The sequence below is a fragment of the Netta rufina genome (genome assembly GCF_964035555.1).
Source record: "Netta rufina genome assembly, chromosome: 2".
Classification (NCBI taxonomy): domain Eukaryota; kingdom Metazoa; phylum Chordata; class Aves; order Anseriformes; family Anatidae; genus Netta; species Netta rufina.
This window is the reverse complement of record NC_140124.1, coordinates 110,252,109-110,279,440: the sequence shown is the minus strand read 5'-3', so window position 1 is coordinate 110,279,440 and position 27,332 is coordinate 110,252,109. Positions and strand designations below refer to the sequence as shown.

Sequence of the window (27,332 nt, the reverse complement as noted above, 5' to 3'; positions counted from 1 at the left end):
GTGAAAAATGGGAAGAATGGATTATTCAGCACTTCATTTACTTAGACATTTGTGCTTCCCTCCCCATTTTTCAGTTTCCAGGAGCTAGAAGTCATCTCTTTGGAAGGGCTAGCAGAAATGTGTAGCATGAGGGTAATCTGAGGTGATAACACTTTGAAAACCATGAATTTGAAGCGATAGGTTGATTTTACTCATGATTTACGCATCCTTTGTGCTCTGTTGCTAACTGTAATTTGAAGGGCTTCCACAGCTGTCAGTACCAATGACCAGATAAGCTGTTGTTTGTCAGAATGATTGCATCTTATGGTAATTACACATCATTTCAATTGCAGGGGCTTACAAAGTGTTTCACAAGCTCTGGAAACCTAGTTCTTTCAGGTATTGTATTGTATTTTTATTTATTTATTTATTTATTTTTAAAGAAGGAGATTGCTATCAAAGAGGGTTGATCTATGTAGCAGTCAGGTAAACTGTAGGATCTCTGCTTTATCGGGATGAACTGGATCACTCTTGGTTAATCATTAATGACTTTTACAAGAGGAGCCTTGTTGTTGATGATCTTAAGAATACCACGCAGTTATTGATATTTATACTGCTAATGCAAACACTGAATTAGTTTTAAACAGTGTGTTATCAAAGGACGATGACTCAGTCCTGGAAAAATATCCCCTCATTACTGGCGCTGGCATGAAGAGGAAATGTTAGTTTCTGTTAGACTTGAAAGCTGTGAGGTTTGTCTGTGTCAGTATCTCCCAATGGGACACAATCTCAAAAGTGTGTAACAGCTGGTGAGTTGCTGCAGGCTGTGAATGTCTGAGTAACTTAAAAACCTGGAGACTTTGCAACAAACTTTGCACACTAGACCTGCAAACATACAGCAGTTTTCAAAGCAGGTGCATTGTTCACACGACACATTCATGGTGTCTATAATCTGCAATTGTCTGTACAGGGAAGGAAGTGTTGCCACTGCATATTAAGTGTATGTGTGCAACATATGTATAGGATATGAATAAGCTCATTTATTTCAAAACCATTTTCCATTTTTGTTTAAGGGGTCTAAATTTTGGTTAAGCTCACCATATCTTTACTTTCAAGACTCCGATTGGCAGAGTAACAACAGAAATAGTGTGCAAAAGCTGCGTAGGTTAGTATGCTGATTAATGTTATGATATTAATAAGTTGTTTATAATATAATACATATGCTATATAATTATAACATGTATAATGCAAATATGTTGCAACATTACAGTGTTATAATGCTACTTCCTATACTGATCTATTATATCAAGTGAATGGCATTACTAAAAGAACACTTTTTTTTTTTTTTCCCCTCTCTTCTCCTCTCCTAGTGAATTGGACCAACAGTACATCAATTATGTATTCAGGTAAAATGAATAAGCCTTTGATACGCTATTGTTGCTTTTATGCTGTGTATGCCTTCTATTTAACCACGTCTTGTTTAGGAAACTCAGAGCTACCACTACTTAAATGTATTTATTTATCAGGATGTAACTTTAACTGGAAGAATATGGCTTAGCAGCTGCATGTTTTTGGCTCCGGTTGTAGGTGGGCGTGCCAATACACACCTGGGGAGGTAACGAGGTGTTAATTACGAATTTTTAATCACCGTGTGCACAAGTGATCTGTCTTTTCCAGAAATAATATTTACTGAGTAACTCCCTGGCAAAACCTCCACCACAGAAAATCAAACTTACACTAAATTGCCAGGGGGAGAGGCAGCGATTATAAAAGTACCACGTGCAAAGAACACGAGCAGTAAGCGATGGTTGAGAGTGCCGTTAGTGCGATTGAGTAACTCAGACCTTTAGCTGTTTTCCTGATTTGGAGATATAAAACTGGCTTGTTATTTTGTAGTTAGTAAAAGAACCTGAGTCACAGACCAGAGTCCCCTGGTTGGTTTTTGTTGTTGTTTTTGTTTCATTTTGTTGTTTCTGGTGTGTTTGTTGTTTTGTTCAAAAAAAAAAAAAAAAATCCTTTAAAGATGCCTGACAGGAACATATCAGGGACACTGGTGTGAGATAGTTACTTAACTTAGGTTCCCATTTATCTTATGAGCATCATCAGCATAACACCATGTATCTCTGTCTGTCATAGCCCAATCAGATCTTCTATTGCCATAAAAAAGTAATGCAGGCCACTTGGGGTTTGTATGGTTCCAGTGTCTGTTCACCAAGGTCCCATGTGTTGACAGTACCTGAACATCAATTTGCTTGAAGTAGGCTCTTGTTTGAAGTCAGTTGTTGTTTCCTATTTAGTGTGAAGTGCAAAGCAAATCAATTTTACTGAAGGGAGGTAGTTGTATTTATTGAACTGTTTCAAAGGATGTTTGTCATGGAGCTTGCAAATGTGCTGCTATGTACAGAGTTAATCCACAAAGTCTGGAATGAAGTATAGCTGTATGTTTAATGTTGAAGTATGAAGGAAGAATCAGTAAACAAGCGGTAAATTCAACTTATTACTATTATTTTTAATTTGTCAGCTGCCTCACTGTGGCTCTCGGTTGTCATTTTAGTTGAAAACTGCATCTGGGCCTGAACCTTTACGTTCAGATTTTGGCTGAAGGTCTCAATTTTGCAGCTTCGATTGAGAAGTGAGATCCGTGTTCCGTATGATGTTAGCTGATGGTATCCTTCGAAGTCTGTGAAGTTGTGTCCAGCAGAGAGCAGGAGTTGCACATTGCATGGAAAGGATGATTATGGATACAGAGGATTTTGAAAAGGAGAAGCTTCTCAACTAAGGAACTGTGAAGTACAGTGGTGTGTATTTAGAAATTAAAATATAAAAAAAAAAAGCAGAGAGATTGTGCAAGTTGGGAGATGGCTTTTTTAGCATCTCATTAAAAGCAGAACTGTGTTATTAAACCTGGAAAAGATTGTTTTATGATCTAAGGGTCGTAAAGGTCAGCATAGCTTGTGAGATGATGGTGCAAAGCAGTTGCTGGAAAATGGGTGTCTCGTTCTTTGAAAAGAGGAGGTGGAAGACCGGATGCTCGTATGTTTGTTTTACATCTCCGAGTATCCGTGTCTCTCTGTCTGTCTGTATATATTTCTGTCTGGTAGAGAGCCTCACAGTTCGTGGCACATGGGCCTCAACTTGTCTAGGGAAAACAAACAGCACCACGAGCAGTGGAATAAAGGACACCTGGTTTCTTCCAAGTTTGTGTGTTGTCACTACAGCCGTCATGTCTGATAGGGTGTGAGATTTGGTGGCAGCTCGCTCCTTGTTTGTGGCCTCGGTGAGGTGCCACTGAAGTGAAGGCCCTCTGGTGTCTAATGGGGCTGAGAGGCTTTCTGCCACCAGAGGCACTGGCCACAGGATTTGTCCCTTCGTGAGACCTGTCAGCGCGTAGTTGTCTTTGAAAGGAAGCTGGTCAGCATGTTTGAGAGCCGTGTAGGATGGCTGACAGACACATGGGATTGTGGCAAGAACTTAATTTCTGTAGAAAACAGTCAGAAATACTTCAAGTAACACTGAATGGAAAACATTTTACTCTGAACTCTGGATGAGCACAAACTTCTTAGGCCTCTTCTCACAGGTAACTAGTGATAGGACCAGAGGGAATGGCCTCAAGTTGTGCCAGGGGAGGTTCAGGTTGGAGATGAGGAGCTATTTCTCCTCAGGAAGAGCAGCCAGGCACTGGGACGGGTTGCCCAGGGAGGCGGTGGAGTCACCATCCCTGGGGGTGTTCAAGGAAAGGTTGGGCGTGGTGCTTGGGGACATGGGTTAGTGGGGAAATAGGTGGTAGGGGGATGGTTGGACCAGGTGATCTTGGAGGGCTTTTCCAACCTTTGGCTGCGAACACAGCCAAATAGTTTTTATCATCACAGGATCTGCTCAAACTGTTTCTGTCAGTGCAAAACCAAAACCGTGCTCTGTGTGGAGCAGATTAAAAGCTCTGAACCAAGCAACTGGATGTTATAATGCACCAGGGTGTCAGATTAAAAACACATGTATTTAGATTTAAGAAAAAACAACTGTATTGGATGCTTCCAGAGGTGCAGCTGAAATTAGCAGTCTCCTGACATATGCTGTCCTTGTAAGCCCTGTTTCTCATTTCGAAATCTGAAACAGTTTTGTGGGGGAGAACATCTTAAGTTCGAGCGTTAGCAAATGTATATGGACAGGAACGTCCCAGATCTGAAGAAATGCTTGTTGGTGATGAAAGTGTGGTGGCGTTCTTACTTCATCACTTCCAGCATGATTATTCAGGGGATTTTTAAAAGGGAGCCTGGCCAGGGACAAATGTAGGAGAAGGAAAGCAGAGCTGTGCTATGCAGAGAAGGGAGGAATGATGTTGCTTCTTAGTGCCCAGCCCCATCCTCCTCTTCATCCCTCTCCCTTCTGTTGTCCCTCTCATCCTCCAGTCTTGTTCCCAACACCCTCTTTTACCACAATGTTGTATTTCACTGCATTCTGACTCTTGTGCTTCTGATACTTCCTACTTATGCTTTTCTTTCTTTCTTTCTTTCTTTCTTTCTTTCTTTCTTTCTTTCTTTCTTTCTTTCTTTCTTTCTTTCTTTCTTTCTTTCTTTCTTTCTTTCTTTCTTTCTTTCTTTCTTTCTTTCTTTCTTTCTTTCTTTCTTTCTTTTCTATTTTGTTTTAAAAGCAATAATGCAAAAAGCAAAAGTGGAGAAACGCAGGTTAGTCATAATTCATGTTGATAGCTGTACTTCCAGACCCCTGTTGTCTGTCTTATTCAGTCAATAACGGGTACCTGAGGTTGCTCATTCACAACAAGCAAAAGTTTCTAATCATCATGCGTGCTGGGAGCCATTTCCAGCTCTTCCTCTGCCTTAACTTTTCCTCATGTGGCCTTCTACTGGCTGGGTTTGTACTTTACTGCTCTTACTGTGCCCAGTGACCTGTAAGAATCGCTGGTAATTAGCAAGGGAAACTGCCTAGCTTTGCCATTCGCAATATTAATGAATGTCTTTTCACCTTCCTAAGTGCAGTGCTTGCTGCTTATCAGGGAAGTGGCCTCTCCAGATACTCCTTTCTCCTTCTCTCTCTTGTCCCTTGTGTTCAACATGGACACATGTTGTTGTCTGTAGGAAGCTCTAGTTCTGTTTTGGAAGACATACTTGCTTCTCCCATCCTATAATGCTCCAGAGTATCTTTCTGTAGCCTTTTAAGCATTGAAACAATGTGAAATAAAAAGTTTTTGGTGAGAAAAAGAAAACAGAAATTTATAAGAATCAACAGTGCTGAAGGAGGCTCTGCACAGCCTGTACTCCAAACTCGGAGCATGAAGACCATGTAGGATCTCAGAAGTCTTAAGTAATTCTCCAGCAAAAGAACTGGTCACAGCAGATTTTCTTGTTCTCTTATATCTGTGTATCATTTGGGCTGGTACTTTGTTTCGATTTCATGCATATTTTTTCTTTTTAGAACTTGTTTCATTTCAGCATTTGCTCTTTTTGCACTTAACATTTTTGGGCATGAATGTGCAGCGAATGTACAACTGCTTGCATCGGACTGGGTACTTAACTCTCTTCCACAACATACGGACATTTCTGCAAAGCAGACATTTGTGCACGCTGTTGAAGTTCATCCTTGGACAGAGGGTCGCTCAAGTCTGTAGTTCCCTACAGAAGTCATAAACTGTAGCTTTGGTGATTTGCAAACTGGACATCAGGAAAAACCTCTTTGTTAGGAGGGTCGAGTGGCCCTGGAACAAGTCACCCAGAGAGGTGTGGAGTATCCATGCTGGCAGATTTTTGAGACTTGGTATTTCCAGGCAGAGCCACACAGGACAGAGGACATGATAAACTATTGGCGATAGCCCTGTTGCAAGTTAGAGGTGGCAAGCCTGGAGATTCCTTTCCAGCTACCTTTTTTAGTATTATTATTTATGCCTCATTTACTCTATATAACTGAAATAGTTTTCACCATGGAAAAAAAAAAGCAAAGCTGTCAATTCATAATGTTTGGACCGTGTCATAACTCCTGTAATATAAAATTAATCTTTTCTTATTTTTCAGTGTGGTGTTGTTGGCCTCCGCATCCCATCCAGCAGGTAAAGTGGTTTGAGTTGCTCCTTTTTTTAGGTTTCTGGAGTGCCTTTCCTTTTCATGAAGGTTTTTAGAGGCCAGACCCTGTGGAAGTTAGCTGTGGAATTCAACTGCAGTATGACTGATGATATCTTGTAGGAAGAAGAGAGGAAGGTACCTGACACTGTGTAATTTGTGTTTGATGTTTGGTAATATCTTTCTTAACTGCCCTTTGCAAAGAAACAGCATAGGGCAGCCAACAAACAACAGCTTTTGAGGTGGTACATGGCAAAGAACAAAGGTTCCCTTCCTGAACATGTCCTCTTGAGAGCAGCACTCCCGACAGATCTGAGCTTCCCTCTCTGTGTTTCCCTCAGTGCTGTGCAAAGATTTTGGTTTGTTGTTTTCATGAGATGTAGCCCATCCCTTAGCCCTGTGGCAGGATTTGAAGTAGCAAAAAATCAAAGGCTAAAATTGAAGAAACTGAGTATTTGATGGTGGAAAATACTGCTCTCGTCCAGGTCTTTTAAGAGTTAGAAGGAAAAAGGTGTCTGTCTGTTGCTTTCACTTGCTCAGTCAGAAAAATAAAGCCAAAAAGCATTTAAGTAAACTTGAATTCCCCCTTTTGACTGGTGGTTCGTATTCTGTATATAGCATTTCCCCACCAGGATAGACAGAAATGCTAGGGAAGCAGGCCCGTGTTTCAAAAAGTGAAAGGAGGAGCTGCATCTGCATCTGTAGGACCCAAGGGATGAAGGAGTCCCAGGAATTGTTGCTACTAAGAGCAGCCAGGGCCCAGGTTCCTGGAAATGCAAGTACTTGAGAGCTCTGCCTGCATCTGGGAGAACTCTCTTCAACCTCTCGACTTGTTCTGTGTGACAGAGTTCAAATTCCAGAGGAAGAAGCAGCCAACATGTATCTGTGTTTCCTGTTGCTTCAACAGGAATCATCACATCCTTCTGAGTGGAGTGGATGCGATGTCTGTCTAGCCACTGGCAACTGTTGTTTCAGCAGGATCAGCTGTATACTGGCAAAGAATATTCTTATATTTTGTATAATCCCTTTCCTCCTTTTCAACCAAAGGCTGAGACTGGCTGGAATCAAGGTCAGGGAGAAATCATTAAGCACACTAGAAATGTGGAAAGCATCACAAATGAAAAGTCAGCCAGCTGTAAAGGCTCAAAGGAATGTTAAACCAGTAATGTTCGTATAATTGCTGTTCCCTGCTTGTAACAGTGGTAATTTTTTTTTTTTCCTGTGTTCCACTGAGTGTATTGCTTTGTCCCTCAGGTGATCTCTTCAGTGCCTTGGACTTTCCCTTCCTGTACTTCTACAGATTTCACAGCAGTTGCTGCGCCAGGTAACCTCTCTGTAACAGGGCATGTGAATGTTTTCAAATTACTATTGAATTCCAGCCTTGGCTCTTGGTTTAAAAGAAAAAAATTGGAGCTATCCTAGTTTTTACTGGCATAAGCCAATAAAACTGCAGAGAACATGTGGCAATGCATTTGAAGGCATAAGATTTAAATGTGCTGAAGTTTGTGCAAGTGAAGTAAATGTGATTGTTTGAGGGAACCAGGAGAGCTCCCAGTCACCAGCAAAGTAGTTCTTACCTAATGTAGCAAAGCTTTGATAAATAGCATCTCTTAAATGCTTCCCAAGTTGGATTAGCCCTTGTAAAACTTGCTGTTTGCAGAGATTACAAAGTATTAGTCTTCAGCACCGCATGAGTGCGCGTGGATTTATTTGCTTGTACATCTTGTTACTTGGCAGAATGGTTTTTGGGGGTAAAAGGGAAAAGCTTTAACAAGCATCCCTTTATTTTGAGTAGCAAAAGTTCATTGCCCAGTAATGTAATTCTCACAGGACAACATAAATGTTCACTATAGGTCTTAATTATCTCATGTAATTTATTCCTGTCCTTCCTCTCCAGTCTTTTGCCTAATGGAAGCATTTTCTTTTTAGAGAGGGAAGAATGTTTTCATGCTAACTGATGGTGAAAATATTTCCTGATTGTTACGTATTTTCTGATTTGTATCTGGATTCTCTGTTAAAAGATGTTATTTTTAAATGATTGTTAAATAATTCCTCTGTAGTTTGTGGTACAAAAGTGGCTTTTTTCAAGAGTGGACTGCACGTAATACAAATAAATTGCAGCTAGCTACCAAATAACTTATTTCTCAATAGCTGGTGAACTCTGTTTCTTCTTGAAGACAAGTATAACTTCAGGCACTAATGGATATTCAGCTAGCCCAGACATACTTCTCTTTTACTTCAGTATAATTTTACCCCTGTTGTAGCCTCCTGCTTCTGTTTCCATTGCCCCAGCTTCAGCACACATCCTGGATAGCACTGTGTGCTACGCTTTTCTAAAATAATTGGAAAGGAATAGATGGAGAAACAAGTTGCTTACCCACATCTTGTCATCTGGTGTCTTGTAGATGGAAAGGACTTGATGGAAAACCCGCACAATTTAAAGGGTGACTGGTGGGGCTAAATGCACCACCTGTGCAGAATGTCTGAAGCGTTAGAAGTTAGGCACAAAGTGCTCGATTTATTTAATGAAATAAACCGGTGTCTAATTGTGACATCAGTCTTTCAGGTATGATAATTATCTGTTTCACTTTTTATGCCTGAATTAGATGAAATGCCTTCAAATCACTTCCGACTCAAAGCACTTTTCAGCAGGGCAGAAGGCACGGAACAAACTTTAGCCAGCTACTGAACTTCCAGAAGTTTGGGCAGTGCTGCTTCACTGAACTCACCGATTTCTCAGGGTGGGATGCTCTCCTGCTCAGTTCTTCATCCTCTGCAACGGGCAGCTGAGTTTGGTTCTTTTATCACTAAAGCATCACCTGCTTTCTTGGCTACAGGCACAGCAGGTAGTCCTTTGGGGTCTTGTGTTATGCCTAAGTGTAAGAAATTGGAGTACCTCGTACTCCTCAGCTCTTATCTCACCCTACTGCTTGGTGTATCAAAACCACCTGCGCTGACGTGTGGCTGAGAAATGATTTCCCACATGCTGTGAGCAGGGAACAGCACTCGACTCAGGTGCTGGAGCCCAGCATGAGTCCTCTAACCTGGGGAGCCACCATCTTCTACCCGTTCTGCTACTGCAGAGGGGCCATCAGCTGCCAAGAACAGCACACCAGCCAAGGAACAAGGCACTTTTTGCCTCACCACGTGTGCCCTGTGGATCCTATCTCTTTTCCCATGCACTTACCCACAGCGCTTCGTAATGTCCTGTGCCTCATAACCTAGTGATTTGTGCCACGTGTATTTTGAAGTCCTTTTCCATTCCCTGCTTGCTGGCTTGTATTGTTTCCCTGTTCACAGCCAGTGGATTTTAAATATGTTGCAAGTGGAAAAAAAAAAAAATCCAGAGCCAGAGCTTGTCAGCTTTATGAGGTCCAGTGAGATGTGGAACAGCTCCTTCAAGAGTAGCTTTGGCTATGGGATGGGCTCTTGTCCTCTATGGCTTGAGAATCAAAATTCACGTAATTTTCAGCACAGAGCTTTGGAGTGTTCTGTTCCTGATGCTATTGAGTCGTCTGTCTGTCTGTTACCTGGTAGGGATGTATTTGACTTTTTGATTGGAATTTAGGCTTCGTGAAGCTTAAACAACTTGAAAACTCCAGGCAGAAAGTTTCCAATGGTTATTTTTCAGTTCAGCCTCTGTGTGGAGGTTGGAGTGAGTTAGCTGCCAAAAGTGTGGCTTCTGTTGAAATTAGCGTTGCCTTTATTCAGAGCTGTTTCAATGCCTCAAGTTAAATATTTGACCTCGTGTTTCCAATAATCTCTACTTTTCTGATTATGCAAGTGCATTAGAGACCAACCATAAGACCCTCAGACTTGCTTTACTCAGACTCTAGTCACTGACTGAACAAAACCCCAGATTTGCTGGGTATAATGTAAGCTCTTGTCAACCAGTTTGCTTTCTCCAAATACGATTAACGCTGCTTGAAGGCTGCCTGTTCAGTCCTGTGGTAGAACTGAGATGCTTGTAAGATTCTGCTTAGCTGAAATTAAGAGACTTCATTAATAAAGTTTTCCCCATCCTTTGCAGCGGGCTGTTGGGATTCCTTCTGATGTTGCACACAGCGAAGCTAAGAAGCAGCACAACCTCAGGGCAATATGCAGCGTGGAGTTTCCTTGCAAAGGTAAGAGAAAGACCATCCCAGGAGCACAGCAGGTCCGTGCATCTCACAGGAGGACAAAGCAAGTCCTGCACCTCCGTGGTTTCCCTTGCTATTCCCGTTTGACACTCGCAGAGCCTGGCCATGCAACCTGCTCGAAGAGTTTAGGCAACAAATATGGTAAATCAGGATCGTTAGCTAAGGCAAAATGCTGCGTGCAGACTGAGTTCAGTGGAGCTGTGCTGATCACTGCAGCTGAGGATTTGGCCTGCTGATTTCAGGTAATACAAATCAATACCTACCAAAGCTTATTGGAGAAAAATGCTCTTCCTAAGAGCATGTGCACCAGCCATTGTTCCCAGCATGTCTTCCCAAAATCAAGAGAGAAAACTTGTTTTGTGAAGATCAATACCATCGATCAACTCCCAATGCCATCGTCACAGGGCAGATGTCATTTGCGTTGATATTAGCAAGGCTTTTGACAGTATCTGCCGTGATGTTCCTATATCCAACTTAGCCTGTATGGGCACACAATTAGGTGGTGTTAGGAAAAGGTTCTGCACTGAGAGGGTGGTTGGGCACTGAACAGATTCCCCCAAGGAAGTGGTCGCAGCACCGAGCCTGCTGGAATTCAGGAAGTGTTTGGACAACGTTCTCAGACATGGTCTGATTTTTGGGTTGTGCTGTGTGGAGCTGGGAATTGGACTTGACAATCCTGTTGAGTCCCTTCCAACTCAGGATATTGTATGGTTTTATGACCAGTCAATAATGGTAAAGGACATCGTTACACTCTGGACCTGGGCAGACTGGAGAAATGGGATGACAAGAGACTTAAAAAGATTTAGCAAGAACAAACGTGAAGTCCTGCACGTAGGAAGAAAGAGTCCCTGGCAATATTACAGGTTGGGATTGGCTGGCTGGGAAGTAGCTCCGTGAGAAAGGATCGAGGGATTTTGGTAGACAGGAAGCTGATCGTGAGTCAGCAGTGTGCCCTGGCAGGAAAGAAGACCAAAAGCATCCTGAGTTGTATTCAAAGTAGCATAGGCAGTAAAACAGTGGAAACAATCATCGCCCTCTGCTCCCCGCTTGTTAGACCACATCTGGAATGGGGAATCAGAGAATCGTTTAGGTTGGAAAAAAACTCCCAAGATCATCAAGTCTGACCATCAGCCTGATTGTCGGAGTCCCATCACTAAAAAATGTCCCTTAGTGTCATGTCCCCGTGTCTCCTAAACACCTCCAGGGATGGGGGTCCCACCACTTCCCTGGGCTGCCTGTTCCGATGCTTGACCACCCTTGCCATGAAGAAATTCGTCCCAATATCAAATCTAAACCTCCCTTGGCACAACTTGAGACCATTTCCTTGCGTCCTATCACTTGTCACCTGAGAAAAGTGACCAACACCCTGCTCACCACAACCTTTCAGGTAGCTGTAGGGAGTGATGAGGTCTTCCCTCAGCCTTCTCTGAGCTAAACAATCCCAATTCTCTCAGCTGTTCCTCAGAAGTCATATTTTGTAGTCCCTTCACCAGTTTTGTTGCTCTCCTGCCCTGAAGGTCGTGTAATTGAGCTCAGCCCATCGATCTACTCTGTCTGGCCTAGAATCTTGTTTCGGGACCCTCAATACAAGGAAGACATTGATAAACTGTAGCGGGCTCAGCAGAGGATCACCAGGATAGTCAGGGGGCTTAGAGCACATGCCCTCTGGGAAGAGGCTGAGGATAATGAACATAAGTCAAAATAAGGCAATGATAAAGCTGTTACCTTCAACAACAACAAAGTATCCTTGCACAACATGCCTATTTAGAAGCTGTAGTTAAATTGTTATTCTTTTTTCTTCTGGTGATAACAAGAAGGCAGGGCTGTGGCCCGTTTTTGCTTCGCAAACTGTTGCATGCTGTGCAAGTCGTATGGAGTTTCTCACCCGTCTGAATTTCTCCCAAGCGTTCTGGCTGCAGATTTTAGTGCTTTAACTTTTCTTCTTGCTCCTTGGTAGCAAGTCAGCTGATCTCAAGCTTGCTCTTGCATTTTTGTTCTCTAATGCTCTGGGCTGGAGATGGGAATAGCTGGCTCTGCTCGTAGGTATTGTGAATAATGAGGAACGGTTCTGCATGTGGTATTTATGACCTATCCCCAAAAAATTCAGGCAAGGACGTGTTGTGAAATATATTTTAAGCAGATTTGGGTGCTTCCCAGCTGAAGCGAATCAGAGCCACAAGGTCTGGAGTGGATCAAAGCTTTCCCAAAGTTCAAGGACTTCTAGATTTGTGGGGGTTTGGCCAGCTCTAGATAGAAATTAGACAAAGGTTTTTCTAGCCGCTGTTGTCAATGAAATTCCGTGCTTTTGTAGCAACTAAAGATTTTAGCTTGTATCACTGATAATTTAATCTATTCGTTAGTTTTAAGGGGTCTGTGTGCATGTGTGTGGTGTAATTACTCATCTTGCTTCGGAAGGCTTTTGTAACAGAGCAAATCAGCCCTTTTCCTCCTGTAACTTCTAACCCAGTGCTCAAATTATATGCCTCCTCTTGAATTCAAAGAGGGGAACAAGCAATCAGGACACCAGATCTGTCTGTAGCTCTCATTTTCCCCAAAGTAGCAATTTCCTAAATGTCTTTCAGTAGTGTTTAAAGCTCAGGGCAAGAATGTTAAAGCTCACTATAAGATTTTTTTGGGCTCAGTCTGAGGCAGTATTCACGACGCGGAGGAGCTGCTGCTCTCCGTGCTGAACTGCAACTGATTCTGGAGTAGAAGGCAGTGAATACTTAAAAAAATAAATAAATAAAAAATAATAAAAATAATAATTCAGAAATACTGTGTGTCAGTTTTAGAACAGGACCAAAAGGGACTGCAAAGACAGCCCCAGATGGGCAGAAAGCAGCGAGCTGAAGCTACCCGCAAAGGCAGGGGCTGATCTACCAGCTCCTGCGAGATCCTCATCAGCTGTTTGGTAACTAACAAAGCACAGAGTTGCACGTGGGGTGGTTAGGGAGAATCCTATCTACCTGATCGCTGCTGCTGCTTCCTGCAGGTGTTTGGAAGTGTCGTAACTGCACGCTGATCCAACCCAGCACTGCCGAGATCCGAGGAGCTGTCTCAATCACATCCTAAGTCGTGAACGGAGGAAAGGTGCAGAAAAGCAGTGTGTAACCAGCCCTGTAAAAACGTGCTTAAACCCAAGTGTGTGACACCCTTGGGGGGAGGGAGGGAGGAGGAAGTTAATGTGGATAAAGATTAAAGATAGAAACTATTTGAATCTGGACTTGCAGAATGAAATGAGATCCAGTGGAAAAAAAAAAAAAAAACACCACTCTGGGTAACAACAGTGGCTTTGCGTTCCCACATGAGCACTTTTCTTGTATTGAGTAGTGCCCTAGATCATCCTCTTAATCTCTCGGTCTGACTGGAGTTTTCACCAGCAGTTGGAAAGGAGCAGCTTTGGAGGCCAGGGTATGTTTATCCTGCAGATGAGCCAAGAAAGGAGAATGCTGAAGCCCTCAGACAGCAAGCAGCACAGGCCTCGAGGGAGGTGCTGAGGATCAGAAAATGTGTTTTCCATTTGGGTGCTTTGTACCTGGGTGACTGATGAGCTGGGGCTGAGATTGCTGCCACCACTTCAGGTCTCGTTAAGTGCCCATACACCAATGAACTAGCCACGAGAGCTGCTTGGGCTCCTTTAAAGATTCGAGGAGACATTCCTTGTGAAGCCCACATATTTGGCCTCCCTGCCCTCTAATTTTTCATTCACTTAAAAGCTGGAGCTGGGTCGTAACTTGTTTTTACGATCCTTGCCTTGGCTCTGGCAACGTAATCGTTGGATGAGGTTTTTGAATTCTTCCCTGTAATGATTTTTGACAGCTTTCTTGTCAAAGCGTTGCTCTGTGCGTGGACAGACAAAGCACAGGCTTCATCTGTGTGTATGGCCCTGCGTGATATCTGCAGTGACAAACACGCCACGCTTCTGCTGTGCAAGCAAATAGCCCGTGCATTAGTCATATCTGTATAGATTTCCGAGGAATGCCAAGAAAATCGCTAAAGTGATCTGAAAAACAAACAAACAAAAAAAAAACTTTCAAGAAGCCCAAGAAATATGGAATGCTTTGTCATAGCTTTGCACGGATTTAATCCCCAGAAGGGCAAGGGTTTGAAGTTCCACTAAGTTTTCTTGGTTTAATTTGAAAGCTGTGCTGGTATCACGGGTCACGCACTGGAAAGAAAAACTGGAGATGCTCGTATATACAGACAGAAGCAGCTGGTGAGAACGCTAATGAGCTCTAACAGTGCTGTCAGTGAGTTTGTTTATGTTCAGGCTGCCAATCTATATCTGGTGATGAAACCTGCTAGGGACTCCAAAAAGCAGGCAGCAGAAAAACTTGAATCAGGAATAGGAAGGAGCAGCGGCGTTTCAGCACTTTGCTAGAGCGAGATACTGGTTCGGTGTGAATTTGTGCTCCCATGTTGTATTTAGTGTTATCCCAGTGAAGCTTGAAGTAGTGAATTCAGCTTATTTCCAACAGGAATCTACTGAGACACCTTTTGTAAGGAGGAAGAGTAGAAGGGGAGGGTCAGTGGATGGTGCGTTTTGATTTCTTCCTTCCTCCCTCCTCTGACAAAATAACTGAGGTCAAGTTGCACTGGATTTTACCCTGGTTTTACACATTAGCTGGAAGAAAACTTCGTTTAATCAGACCAGGAGTGTGCAATTCTTTTCTTTATGCCCATCCTATGCCCAATTATGTAATCTCCAGCCTATCTGAATCGTGTTGGAGGCTCCCTGCTCCATAAAAGCATCTCCTGACAGCTGCTTTGGTTCCTTGTTTGTTAACTTTAGAAGTGGTTGCCCCAGGTCACTCTGTGTTTAGTGCTGGCTGCCAGACATTGCAAAAGTACTTTTGGAGAAGCATCTGAAAGAATAGCTTAGCCATGGCTCTGATGTAACTAACTGTAGCCCGCTGTACTTACAAACCAGCATTTTAGTTCTCCCCCAAAATACCTAACAGCTCTTCAGAATGCCTCCTGTGGTCTTTGATTTTACATTTTATGCCTGTCTACCTGCTTCCTAGGTCCCTGTGGTGTCCTGAAGAGAAAGGATAGAGTAGATCCATCTTCATATCAGTGAAAAAAAAAAAAGGATGATAACACTCCTAGAGATTGGAAAGTACTGATGCTTTTTTTTATTAAAGCAGAAAATCTATTTTTTCCTGCTTCTCATAAAATGGAGAGGCCACGACTGTGAATCTTCTGCATCTCTTAGCCTGGCTGTGCTCACTGCTCCTCTCCACAGATAGCAATTGACATGAGAATTTTACCTACTTTAACTACAGGGGCAAACCAAGCAAGAGAAATAAAACAAAATCAACTTTTTCCTTATTTTTATAGTCTTAAATCCTTTCCTACAGCATTTTCTCCTGTTTGAATTTCCCTTAATTCCTCCCTTGCACTGCTGCTTAGCATGCAGGTGCTATAAAATACTCTAGTTGAGAACGTCGGCTCCTTGCTTCTGCTGCGGGATATCTCCTTGCAGAGAAAGGTGCCACTGCAGGAGAGTCTTGCCACTGGCACCCGACGTGAAGCAAATGGCTCTCCTTGTGCATCTCTGCCCTGATGGGAGAGGATTCTGGATGAAATATTGTGTTCAAGAGTTTTATACGTGTATCGTAACCAGAACCAGAATATGTTTGACTGTCTGAACGTGCCCATTTAGTTCTGTTGCAGACTGAAGTAGTCTCTTCTTCGTGTGCTGCTGTACGTAGGCAAACATCTCTAATCTGAGAGAGGGAGTTTCCATGACCCCAATTCTTCTGTGTATGCTAAGAAGTTGTTTTATAAATGTAGAAGTGAGCTTCTTCCACCTACATGCCACATGTACTTTTATGCATGTGGACGTACGCACACATGCGTAAACATGATTAAGGATGGTAAAAAATCTTATTACTTTGTGCTCAGCCTTCACTGCATGAAATACACAACTTTATTCTTATCACATGTATTTGTCAGTCACCATGGGGACTGTAAAATACCTCTGGAAGAGAAAGGGTGTTTCTCAGCTGAGCCTGATGAGCAGGTAAGGTAATCAGCGTGCTCTTAACTGCATCTTAAAGGTCCGTAAAGCACCCCAGTTGTGGAAACCTGTAAGTGTAGGTTTTCAGGTAGTTCCCATGGATACAGCTTGATGGTTACGTCGTAGCATCCAGCACTAATTACGCCGTGTAATTGTTGGGAAGAAATCAGTCTCCATAACAACTCCTCTGCGTGCTCCGTGGCCGCTAAGCGCAGTGGCGCAGGCTCCCTGGGGCACTAATACAATTTAGGGAAGCTGTCCTGTAAAAATAGCTGAGACTTGCTGGAGATTTTGCATCTCCAGGCAATGGTAAGCTTTAATACGTATGTTAACAGGTGTTGCATAGGGCTGCGTTTGTGTATTCACTACAAAATGGCAGCTGCACAGCTTTTGGGCACGACTGGGTAAGTACATAAAGTTACGTGACATGAATGGATAGATTGAGCCCCAAAAAGATGCTCTGAATTAGTTTGTTTGCTTTTATCTGTATCGAGCGTCGATTTAAAGCGCGTTGTGTACATTTGGTATGGTCATCCTCTTGCACATAAAGATAACTGCAGGACTGCTAGCTGGGAGAATGTTTTTCTGAAGCTATTTTTTTCACCCCAGCCCTTGACACACTCCCCTATGTATTTGATAGTAGAAAACGACAATTTAAAAGCAGACTTTGTCTAATCTAATGGAAGTTTGAATTGCGGAGGATGCAGGTTCATTGGTTCCTCGGCATAATAGGTTCCTGGTATCCTGGGTTGTTATTCAGTTTCCTGGAGTTACTTTTATATGGAGAGCCGAGGCTGGGAGATGAATCATAAGTGTGACAAAGAGAAGACAAAGGAATAAGGGCTGGTTCAGAAATTGTTTCCATCAGAAATGCACTGATGTAAATAAAAAACTTCTATGGGAAAGCCATGCGTTATACAACATCCTGATGTCGAAGGTTTCAGAGCTATCTCAGTGTAGGCTTCCAAAGATGAGCAGAAAACGGCCTCCTTCCCCTTGCTGGTTCCTGGTTCCTTCCAGGATCGGGATCACCAGCTGCCTTTCTGGTTCTTGAAACCCTTCACGAGTGAGGTGTCTCCAGAGGGCCTCACAACCCTTGAGCCTGATCATTGACCTCTCTGACAGGCACTCGGTGCCACGCTCCAGGTTGCACAGGGCTCTGGGGGAGGCAGACTGAAGGGTTTGCCCCCTGATTTATATCCCATCCCTAAAATACCTGGTGCTCAGGGAAATTACCTAAGCTTCAGATGGTCTCAAGAGATGGCCACCACCTATTCCTGTCCTACCCATGGCTAGCATGGAAAGGAAGAGGGCAGAGTTCAGCTTTCTCTGTGTGCATTCCCATGAATGGTTTTCCAAAGAGGGCAGGAGGCAACAAGTTGTCTTGGCTGCTGCTTCCTCACCTGTTCGAAGTGAATGGGAGCCCACAGACTGTAGGCACTTCGGTCACTCTCTTCTCACACGTGGGACGCTCACATGCTGCTGACACCCACAGAACCAAGTGCACAACCTTGTGACACTGTTCATAAAAGACATTACTCAAAATGGGTCAGCTATGAGCACATTTAAAAACATTTTTCCAAGTATCGCTTTTTTTTGAAGGTTTCTGATGGAATACTTTGACCTTTTGTAACAGTGAATGGTTAGAAAGCCTTGGAAAGGCTTTTGTTTTTGAATGGAAAATTAAAACCGTGAAGAATAACCCAATTCTTTGCAATCCTTAGCATAACAATAATAATAGCATGTTGATTTCTTTCCATTACATCATTGCTAAAACAGCATAAACACACCAGAAAGTGGGAAGGCAGAGACTGTGACTGTTGTTGGGTTGTACAGAAAGGGGTCAGCAGGAAGATTTAGTTATCTAGTCTGGGAATTGTTTGCTTATAAATTAGGTTTTCCCAAAGGAGTCGTGAGATGGGAAATACAATAGGAAGTGGACTTCGTACATGCACAGAAATCCCAAAACTGTGCGTGTTGTGGGGGAGAGAGGTTGATGGAAACTTGCTATTTTTGCTAACAGATTAAAAAAAAAAAGTTTCCTATGCTATTTTTGATACTAGTGATATCCCTACAGAGCGCTGAGTTAGTCACGACAGAAAATAGTTTCACATCTGATAATATTGATGGGGATCATAAACACTTCAGGTGTTTCTTTGGATTATATAAGAATGGAAAAAGCAATATTCCTCTTTTTCATGGATCTAAGCTGCTAAGAAACTTAATCACTAAAACCAACTTTTTTTTTTTCCTTCTGGATGCCGGCTGAGCCACTGCTGCAGGAGGTGATGGCTCAGGAATTGCCTCGTCTCCCACCTTCCCTCCAAGATCCTGATACTGCAAGGTGGGCTGTTACGGTAAAAGATCCTGCCAGATCTGGCTGCTGGCCCACCCGCTGGATCCCAGCGTTTGGGAGGAAGACAGACACAGGCAGATGCTGAGCTCGGTTCTTCACGAGCAGCCAACTCCTTTTGTGCCAGATATAGACAGCAAACTGTCAGCTTGCCTGTTAGGTTTGCTGCTTTAGTCTGACAGTGAAAAAGAGGGTCTTCTTGCCTGGGTTATCGGCCTTCTCCGTCTCTATTTCGTAATCTCGCAAGGGTTAGATGAGGTAAAGAGGAACTTGGAACGCCAAAAGGCTATTGCTGAGCTTGATGTAAGTCCGAGTGCATTTTATTGCAGTATTTTACAGTGGCAGAGCGTTGGAAGAGCTGGCATTTCCCCAGAAATGAAAAGCAATACTTCTCGAATCAGGCAACAGAAATGCTTCTTCAGCAAGTTGTGCCATATTACTAACCAATACAATTCAAGGAAAAAAAAAACAACAACACAATTTGTTTTTTTACAGGTTCAGATATGCTCAGATGGTTTCAGTGGCGTGGTCCCTGGTGTTTTTTCAGCATAAGAGAACATTGTATGCAAATCTTTGCAGTACAGAAGTGAAATAATAAGTGAAATAAACCGTGTGCCAAGGGGTGCAAGCCTTCTATAAGCTAAGGTCGATGTGCAGATCCCTCCTTTCCTCTGATGTGCACATCAGCTGCAGACTTGCTGCATTGGGGAAGGATTATAAATCCTCCTGATGCCTCTGACATCAACCAGGGCTTGCTGAAACAAACCCTTGGTTCGCTGGTTCACTCCAGCTGGTGTTTGGGATCTTAATAGGTAGAACACTTCGCTGCTGCTGTCGTTGCTGTTGATAAATGCTTGCTCCGTTACACAAATATTTAATAATTCAGATAATAAGAACAAGATGATTATGAAACCTTGTCCTGCCAGCTTCTGAGCTCAGAGGTTTCAAGGGAGAGATGAAGTGGCAGGAGCAGTTTAAGGCCATTGCAGTAGTGGGACAGAAGGTAAGGAAAAGAGACTTGCTGAAAACAGGCTGAAATAAGAGAGGAAAAGGACAGTTCAGCATTTCAATGCATGAAGCTTTTACAGCTGAATTACATGAATTGTGCATCATTTCCCCTTTTTCTCCTCAATACAGGTGAATACTGAGAGAGAGATCAGTATCTGGATTACGTTTTCAGAAAGCCTTGGAAAGGCTTTTGTTTTTGAATGGAAAATTAAAACCGTGAAGAATAACCCAATTCTTTGCAATCCTTAGCATAGCAATAATAATAGCATGTTAATCTGAAAAGATTTTAGATTAGTCCTGGACAATGTATTAATATGAGAGGACAGGATGCTGAATGACTTTAAGGGACCTGATAGATCCACCTATTGCTGCAGACTTTGCACATGTAGGATCAGGGTCTTGGCTGTCTTGATCATCACAACCCAGACACAAAAAGTACAAACAAAAAATGGCACTGAGAAAAATCTTCTTAAATGTGATAGAAAGCAGAGGCTGTGTACCTACTTCCCTAAGTACTGGAACTGCATGTGTCCAGGTGTGGAGATGCAGAGGTTTCTCTGCCCTCTAAAATCATACTGGATGTAATTAAGAACTCTGTTTTCTCAAAGCAGTTGGAAAGCTAATATGTAAAGATACTCCTCTGTGAGACAGAGACTGCTCCTTTGGCTGTTGGTTAAAAAAAAAATAAAATAAAATAAAAATATCTGATGCTTCTGCTAGACAGAACATTTATACTGCTTCTGTTCTGGAAACATTTTAGATGGCAGGCTTCTGATTTTGTTATTTAATCTACTCTCCCCCTGTTTTTAGTATGTTTCATGTTTTGAATGCAACATGTAGGTGGCTTTAAGCTGGTGAGAAGTTAATCGCTATGAAAGTCAAGTAGATTAATTACACCAGAACTGAATTTTATCTTTCCCATTAAGTGTGTGAATGCCAGGGCGTGTTTAAGCACTGGCTGCATGTGAGTCACAGTAATGGGAGCTAACCATGCCCTCTTGAACTGTGTTCAAAATTGATTTTGCCATTATTATTTTAATAACGCTCAAAAAACCAGAAGTACAGCACAGAGGAAGAGCAGAGCAGAGTGACCAAATCCCCTTCGAGGAACACGTACTTCAGGGAAGGTGGACATCTGCACAGGCATTTAGGCAGACATGAAGCAAAGGATCTCAAAGAAATCTGCTGCAGCTGGTAAGACTGCTGCGTGGCCAGATCCACGCTTTGTGGATCGTGAAATTGATGTCACCACGGTGCCAGCATCACCAGACCGTCCTCCAACAACCTGCTCAGGGTGTGTGTCAGGAAGGGTCAAAGGGTTTTCTTGCTTCTCCTCCTGACACAGCTTCAGGAGAGCTGAGCAGAATCCACCTTCCATGAGCAAATTTCACCTCTGGATGCTGTGATGTTCAAATTCATTGCGATGTCTGCTGAATTCACGCTGTGGTGTGTGCTGGAAAGGTGGCTGTGTCAGCCTCCTGTGAAGTCCAGCAAGGAACAAAAGCCCTTAGGGTACGTCTGCACTTCGGTCAGACTGAGGGTAACGCAGCAGGCATGCTCAAGGTAGCTTTAAACCAATGAGCAGAACCAACAGCAAAACCTGCTTTGTTTTTCCCCCTTTTCCAGTGTATTTCACTTTGAATGGTTTCTTTCCTTGTTTGGGCTGCTCAGCTGTTCAGGCAGGATTATGGCATTGCCATTTCCTTTTGGAAGGGACAGTATTTTGGTGCTTCGAGGCCAGAGATTCATTATTTTTCCTTGCAGAAAGCTGCTTAAAATTGTTCCTTGTCTGTGAAACTATGAGCACTGCTCCTTCAAAGGGGCTGTGTTATCACCTGGAGCCGTTGGGTTAAGCAGCATATTTCATCTTTCCTTTTCATTGGTAACAACAGACCCTCAGAATAGGTTTGGGTTATTTCAGAAGGGCTTTTCAGAACACACTGGACCACGTCTGCTTCTGCAGCTGCCAGGTATCTCTGACTCAAAAACTTCTGGCTAATCGGGCCGTGTTTGGTTACCTTAAATATGAATGTAGCAAGGTAGAGGAGAGCTAGATAGAAGTGGCTTCTACTCCAGCTGAAATGAAAAACGTGTGTAAACGAGGAGGAATGGTGTTAATAATAGCTCAGGACACGTGAATTATTGAATATAGGCGATAACTAATAAGATTAACTGTTCCTTTTTTCCTGTTCTGAGGATATTGTTTGCTAGATCTCCCTACCTCGCAGAGCATTTCATGTGTGTGCATATGTACATACGCTTACTGCCAAGTAGATGCGTATACAAAAGAGATGTAACAATAACATTTGATAAATTATTTCAGTGGCTGTCCCTCGAGAAAGACAAGAATGTGTTGTTACAGCTTCTTGCCCGCTGTAATTTTTGCCTTTTTCATGTTAATGTATTATCTCGATGTAGCTGCTTTCAGCAGCACTAATAGCGATCCATTTCCCTGGCGATTTCTGACAATTATCTTAGCAGCTGGTTAAAACATGCAGAAGAGGGGCAAAACAAATATTATGTCTATAAAAAGCTCGGCATTGCTTTAATTCCACCAGCAGAATGAAAACAAAGGTTACGTACATCAGAAGCCTTTTCCTGCTGTTTTGAGAAGATGACCTGATGATAAATCGCAAGATTTATTTTGAACAGTGAGTGAACTTGATGAGCCATTTCCAAACACTGTCTTTGGAAGAAAATACGCGTTTTTGTAAGGACAGAGGTTCTGGCAGTTTGGAGAAGCGAGGTTACGAGGATTGGCTGTGTGTACACAAAGTCAGGAAAACTTTTATAAAGTGTTCTGCGTTCGCTTGCAGCAAGCACTGTATGACATTTAACTTTGCCGTTTAGCAGTGAATCAGAGGAAACGTACTTTTTATATGGTATGTACAGATACAGTTGTACTATTAACAAGTCGTGTTCGTGTCTGGACCAAATCCCCCGTATCTTTCAGTTCCAGATAGGAAGATTAAATCAGAGCTTAAATTCCGAAAATGGCCTCGTCTGCATTCTCAGCTACATAAACAACATGTTCCTGAACACCTCAGAAACGTTAGATACTCGAAACCCAGAGCCAGCTTTTGCAGCTCGGAAATCTTTCACTAAGGTACTTGTGAGGTCAGGGACGGAAGGGATCAATGATTGCTCGCTCAGGAATGACACGTTTGTCTAGCCAGTGCTGGCTGGGCTGACCTGGCCAAGGATTGACGCCGTGCAGTCTGTGAGACCATCACAGCTGCTCGGTGGAGGATGAGAGGCAGCAAAGGACGTGTAGTCCCACATTTCTGCGTCTCCCAGGATCCAGGTGTCTGCTTCGTCAAGAGCCAGGCACCTTTAGGATGCCATTGTCATCTCCTGTCTTTACGCCACGTGTCAGACTTAGCAGAATTTCCTCATGGTCAAGAAGTAGGTATAATTGGGAAGCTGGACCAGCTGTAATCTTGCTGTTCTTAAGGTTCCTCAGCAAAGAATTATACAGCCTATGTATTGTGTTGTCACCTATAAAAACTGTTTTCTGTCTTTTTTTTTTTTCCTAAAAATAAATGATTTCTAAATGATTTTTTTTTCCTAAGTTTTTCAAACAACTTTTAGTAAACAAATTTTGCTTTCTCTTCTGAACACGTGTTGTCATCTGGCTGTAAAGTGATTAGGAGAAAGGAGGGGGTCATTCACATCAGGAGTTGTGTCGCAGCCTATCGAAGTTCCTGGGGAGCTTTGAGTTTGTGGTAACAGCGCTTCCGTGCGTTCACGAAACACTTCAGCAGATTCACAAATGCAGGTTGACTTTTGCATGTTGGATGTGCTCCTGCTGTGCACCAAGTTCTTCCACGTATTAGGGTGTTTGGGCTTGATGCACCTTACACTGGTACCGAGCACTTTGATGCTGCTTTGGTCTTGTTGCCTCTCGTGTCCTTCGCAAGGCTGCAGTTATTGCCTTCAGGGCTGATGGATTTTGTGAAGAACTGGAACTGTTTCTGATGGAGACAGCAACCGCACTCTGCCATACCCAAATTTTTGTTTACTTCCAAAATTACTTGTAAATGAATCAGCGGTTGGAACTACAGAAATAATTGAGATGAAGGTAAATAGGTGTTAATCCAATGTTCCCTTCAAATGCATGTTGTTTCCACGGATCAGCAGAGTGACGTGGTAAATTTAATAAGGTTTATTTTAAGAAGCAACCCCCCCTTTTTTTTTTTTTTTTCTTTTTCCTTTTTTGTTTTCTTTTTGAGCAAGGAAGGTTTTGAAATGATTTCTTGAGAACAACTCCAGCTCACATGGAAATGTTTTGTTAGATGATGCTGCACTCAGATTTTTTTTTTTTCCTAATCGCCGAAAGCTGTGTCAGAATTTTGTACAAATGTTTGCAGTAAAAATGCTTTTAAAATGGCTTTTGCATGGTCACAGTTTCTACGAGCACGTAGGTAGCCGGAGTTCATGGAACTATTCCTGTGTCTAAAATCATTTGGGTTGAACCATCTGGTCTGTATCATTTGGTACAATTAGTGTCCGTATCATTAAGTGGAATTCGGACTGTATGTCAGAATCTTGGGGACCTTTGCTTTAAACAGGCTGGCTATGCCTAATGAAATTTTTCCTTTCCATCTCCTACTTTTAAGGATTCAGCAGATAGATTTGGAAATCGCTAATTTAATTTGCCCTTTACTTGGTTTCCTTTGTCTTGCAAGCTCATTCCTTTTCCTAAGGCATCTCAGTGCCTAGGAGGACAACCGTGACCTTTAAAGTGAAGAAAGACATTACCACACTTCGCCTGATTTTTATTCTAAAGGACATTCAGGACATCAACGTAGGTGTATTTTCTTTTTTTAACTAAGTACACGTGCACTCAAAACACTTCAGGAAATGCTGAAGTGCAGTAAAAGGAAAATAACCTTCTGAACTTTATGCCTAGATGTCAGAGCCTTCCCCTGGAACAAATGACAGGGTTAGCTTCTCCTTTCCACACTACACAAACAATGAAAGGTCGACATTTTTAGCTGTGTGTTTTCCTTTTGTTTTGCTGCTTTTTTTTTCTTTTTTTTTTTCTTGCCCATGCTTATTTCATGTGCTATTCCAGCCCACATCTTGTTTCTCTTTGGCACTGAGGCACCCTGACATAATTTTTCAGAAATACAGGGGTGTTCAGCAGCAAGTCCAAAAGGCTACAGCCCGCAGTAGCATTTTTGCAGGGTTTTGGGATGATCGCAGTACAATGGGGTATTGTTTTCGATAAGGCCTGTGCTCACTGGGTTCCTCAATGCCTGTTTCTCTGCTCCTGGCCTCCTCTCAAGTTTCTGATAAACATGACTCTACAACGGAGTGGGTGACACCGCTTTAACTTCTGTCCCTTCTCACTTACTGCCCTTCTGTGGCTTTACATTATCGCCCCCTTCCCCCTCCAACCATTAGGCTGGGGCTGGGGAAGCGATGCACCAGCCTCTCTCCTGCTGCTGCTTGTGACCTGCGGGTTCACAGACCTGTCTTGGACAGCACAGCCGTGGTGAGTGTGATGTGTGTTGGCTAACAAATCCTTGGCTCAAGCTCCATTGCACAGAGCTTACTACGAAGAAGCATTTACTTCCCTGCCGGACACGTATTAATGTTACAACAAGTCTTTAGGAGATGAAGGAGTGAGGTTTCTGCTGCATCCCCTGGGAGTCCATTAGACAAACAACTGTGAGGAAATCTTAGCTGATAATTATTTAAATGTTTGGTTTCTTAATTTCATCATTTTCCTTGGGCAACTTCGTATTATCCTAAATAGTTCCCTTCATTCCTCGGCGCTTGTGTTTCCCAAGTATTTGTAAATCACTACCAAGGCTTCCTTTCCCACAGGCATTGCTTATCCGAACTGTTGACTGCAAATCAATTCCTCCATCTAATGACTCTGTCACTGTTCTCTGAACTCTTTCCATTTTACATTATCCATCTGGCAACAAAATGTCCAGCCCCGAGAGCAGGCTGCAGATGTGGTAGCTCCGTAGCTGCTGAGACAGGGATCTGCTGAAAACCATCCTACCTCAGGGGTTAGCAGTTTCTGGGATTGGTACGACAAAAATATAAAGTCATATAAAGTCATTTCTCCCCATTTTCTCCGCCCAGGACACCTTGGTGTAAGAAAATACTTGAGGTAGAAACACGTTGAAGTTATATTGTTTTTATTTACCCCAATCCCTTTTTTTTTTTTTTTTCCTTTTTCCATCTTTTCTACACCCACAACACATTTGAGGCTCTCATTCTCATCAGAAATGGGGTTGGAAGAGGCCTCTAAAGGTCACCTAGACCAACGCCCCTGCCACGGGGAGGACTCCTTTCACTCAATTAGGTTGCTCAAAGCCCTGTTTAACCTGAGTTTGAAACGTGCTTCCCAGGGATACCTCGTGTTCTTGCTCCGAGCTGGTTGCACAACTCTCATGTCCCCACACGTCGGGTCGTCTTCTGGCCTGCCTCACGCAGGGCAGAGGAGAAAGGAGGTGCCTCTGCAGAGGAATTCCACCTTCAGCAATGTTCGGCTGCTTGGAATAGTCTCGTTGCATTTTTCCTGTCATTGACTGTCTATTTTTGGACTCTAATAGTTACAAAAGCAAAGTAAAATAAATAAATAAATAAATGTGTCTGCATATATGGAAATTTAATTTCAGCAAAAGCATTTCAGTTTTCATTTGTGCTATCACAAGGTCACTAAGTTGTTGTTGTTGTTTTTTTCTCCTCTCGATTTTACAGGTTATCACTGCTAGCTTATCACCACTCTTCTTCGTCATGACTGCTAACGTGCCGACAATTTCTTGGTAAGTACCCATCTGAACAATTTTCTTAACAGTAGAAATGAATTCCCACACGGTGTTGCATGTGGAAATGCTTTTCAAATGGCAGACTCTATTAGTGCTAGTAGGATTGTGCACGTAAGGAGAACCAGGTGTGGTGGATTCGGTACAGCAAGACGAATAGAAGAGCGTTTCTTCTCCTTCTGTGGGAGAACACGGACATTTCGGACGTTAAGCACCTCCACAATTCACTCAGCGTGTTTTACAGCTCGATAAATGGATCCAACAGGCAAATAAATGACCTCCTCAAAGTCATGCTATAAATCAGAACTGGACGTGAAGCGTGGGAGTCATGGTTTGGTAACAGGCTTTTTAGCCGATAGAGTGCATTCAGGTTTCTGAACAGCCCCTGGTGCTCTGTATCCTGTGAATGCATAAATAGAAAAATAAACTACTGCTAATAAACTTTTTTTTTCCAAATCCGTATCTGGATTTTGTAACATTTGGCCACGCGCTACGAATCACCTAACCTGAGGTTTTTAGGTCCTGAAAGTAACATAAATAATGAACGTATCTGTATCATTACAAGAAACTTTGCTTTGCTGCCCTTAGGCCAGTGTTACGCTTTCATGGCTACAATTAAGAAGTATCTTTATTTATTTTCAAGTTCCATTACTGTTTGTGCCTCGGTAGTGCCTTGGCTAAGCTCTGGAAATATTCTTAGACGATAGCAGCTGCACAGCACTCATGAGATCATTAATCACGGAGGTTTTTAGCATTGCTCCAGTTTTGTCATGGACGATATCATATGTTAATTCCTGAGCGATGGGCAAGTGCAGTTAGCTGTCACTCCCACAGTAAACAGAAGCCAAAGGATTTGCCAGATGGTAAACCGAAGGTAAATAAAGGGTTGGCATCCGGCCATGGGTTGTAGATCTGCCTCATCCCGAAGTTATAATGATTGTTTCTATTGGCCTAGTAATCCAGTTAAGCATGGAT

General features: G+C 42.8%; 1 protein-coding gene across 4 annotated transcripts in view; it reads left to right on the top strand.

Moving 5' to 3' along the window:
• Positions 1 to 27,332, top strand: part of TMEM241 (transmembrane protein 241) — a 46,378-nt gene that overhangs the window by 16,704 nt on the left and 2,342 nt on the right. For 2 of the 4 annotated variants that reach the window (XM_084282944.1, XM_084282943.1), the window contains exons 9-14: positions 333 to 378; positions 1,350 to 1,385; positions 6,003 to 6,037; positions 7,302 to 7,371; positions 10,078 to 10,171; positions 26,293 to 26,357. In XM_084282944.1, the coding sequence (XP_084139070.1) occupies positions 333 to 378; positions 1,350 to 1,385; positions 6,003 to 6,037; positions 7,302 to 7,371; positions 10,078 to 10,171; positions 26,293 to 26,357 (346 nt within the window). Of the gene's footprint in view, positions 1 to 332; positions 379 to 1,349; positions 1,386 to 6,002; positions 6,038 to 7,301; positions 7,372 to 10,077; positions 10,172 to 13,178; positions 13,303 to 13,516; positions 13,613 to 26,292; positions 26,358 to 27,332 lie in introns of those variants that run through there. The other 2 variants (XR_014618247.1, XM_084282945.1) reach the window with 2 other exon arrangements.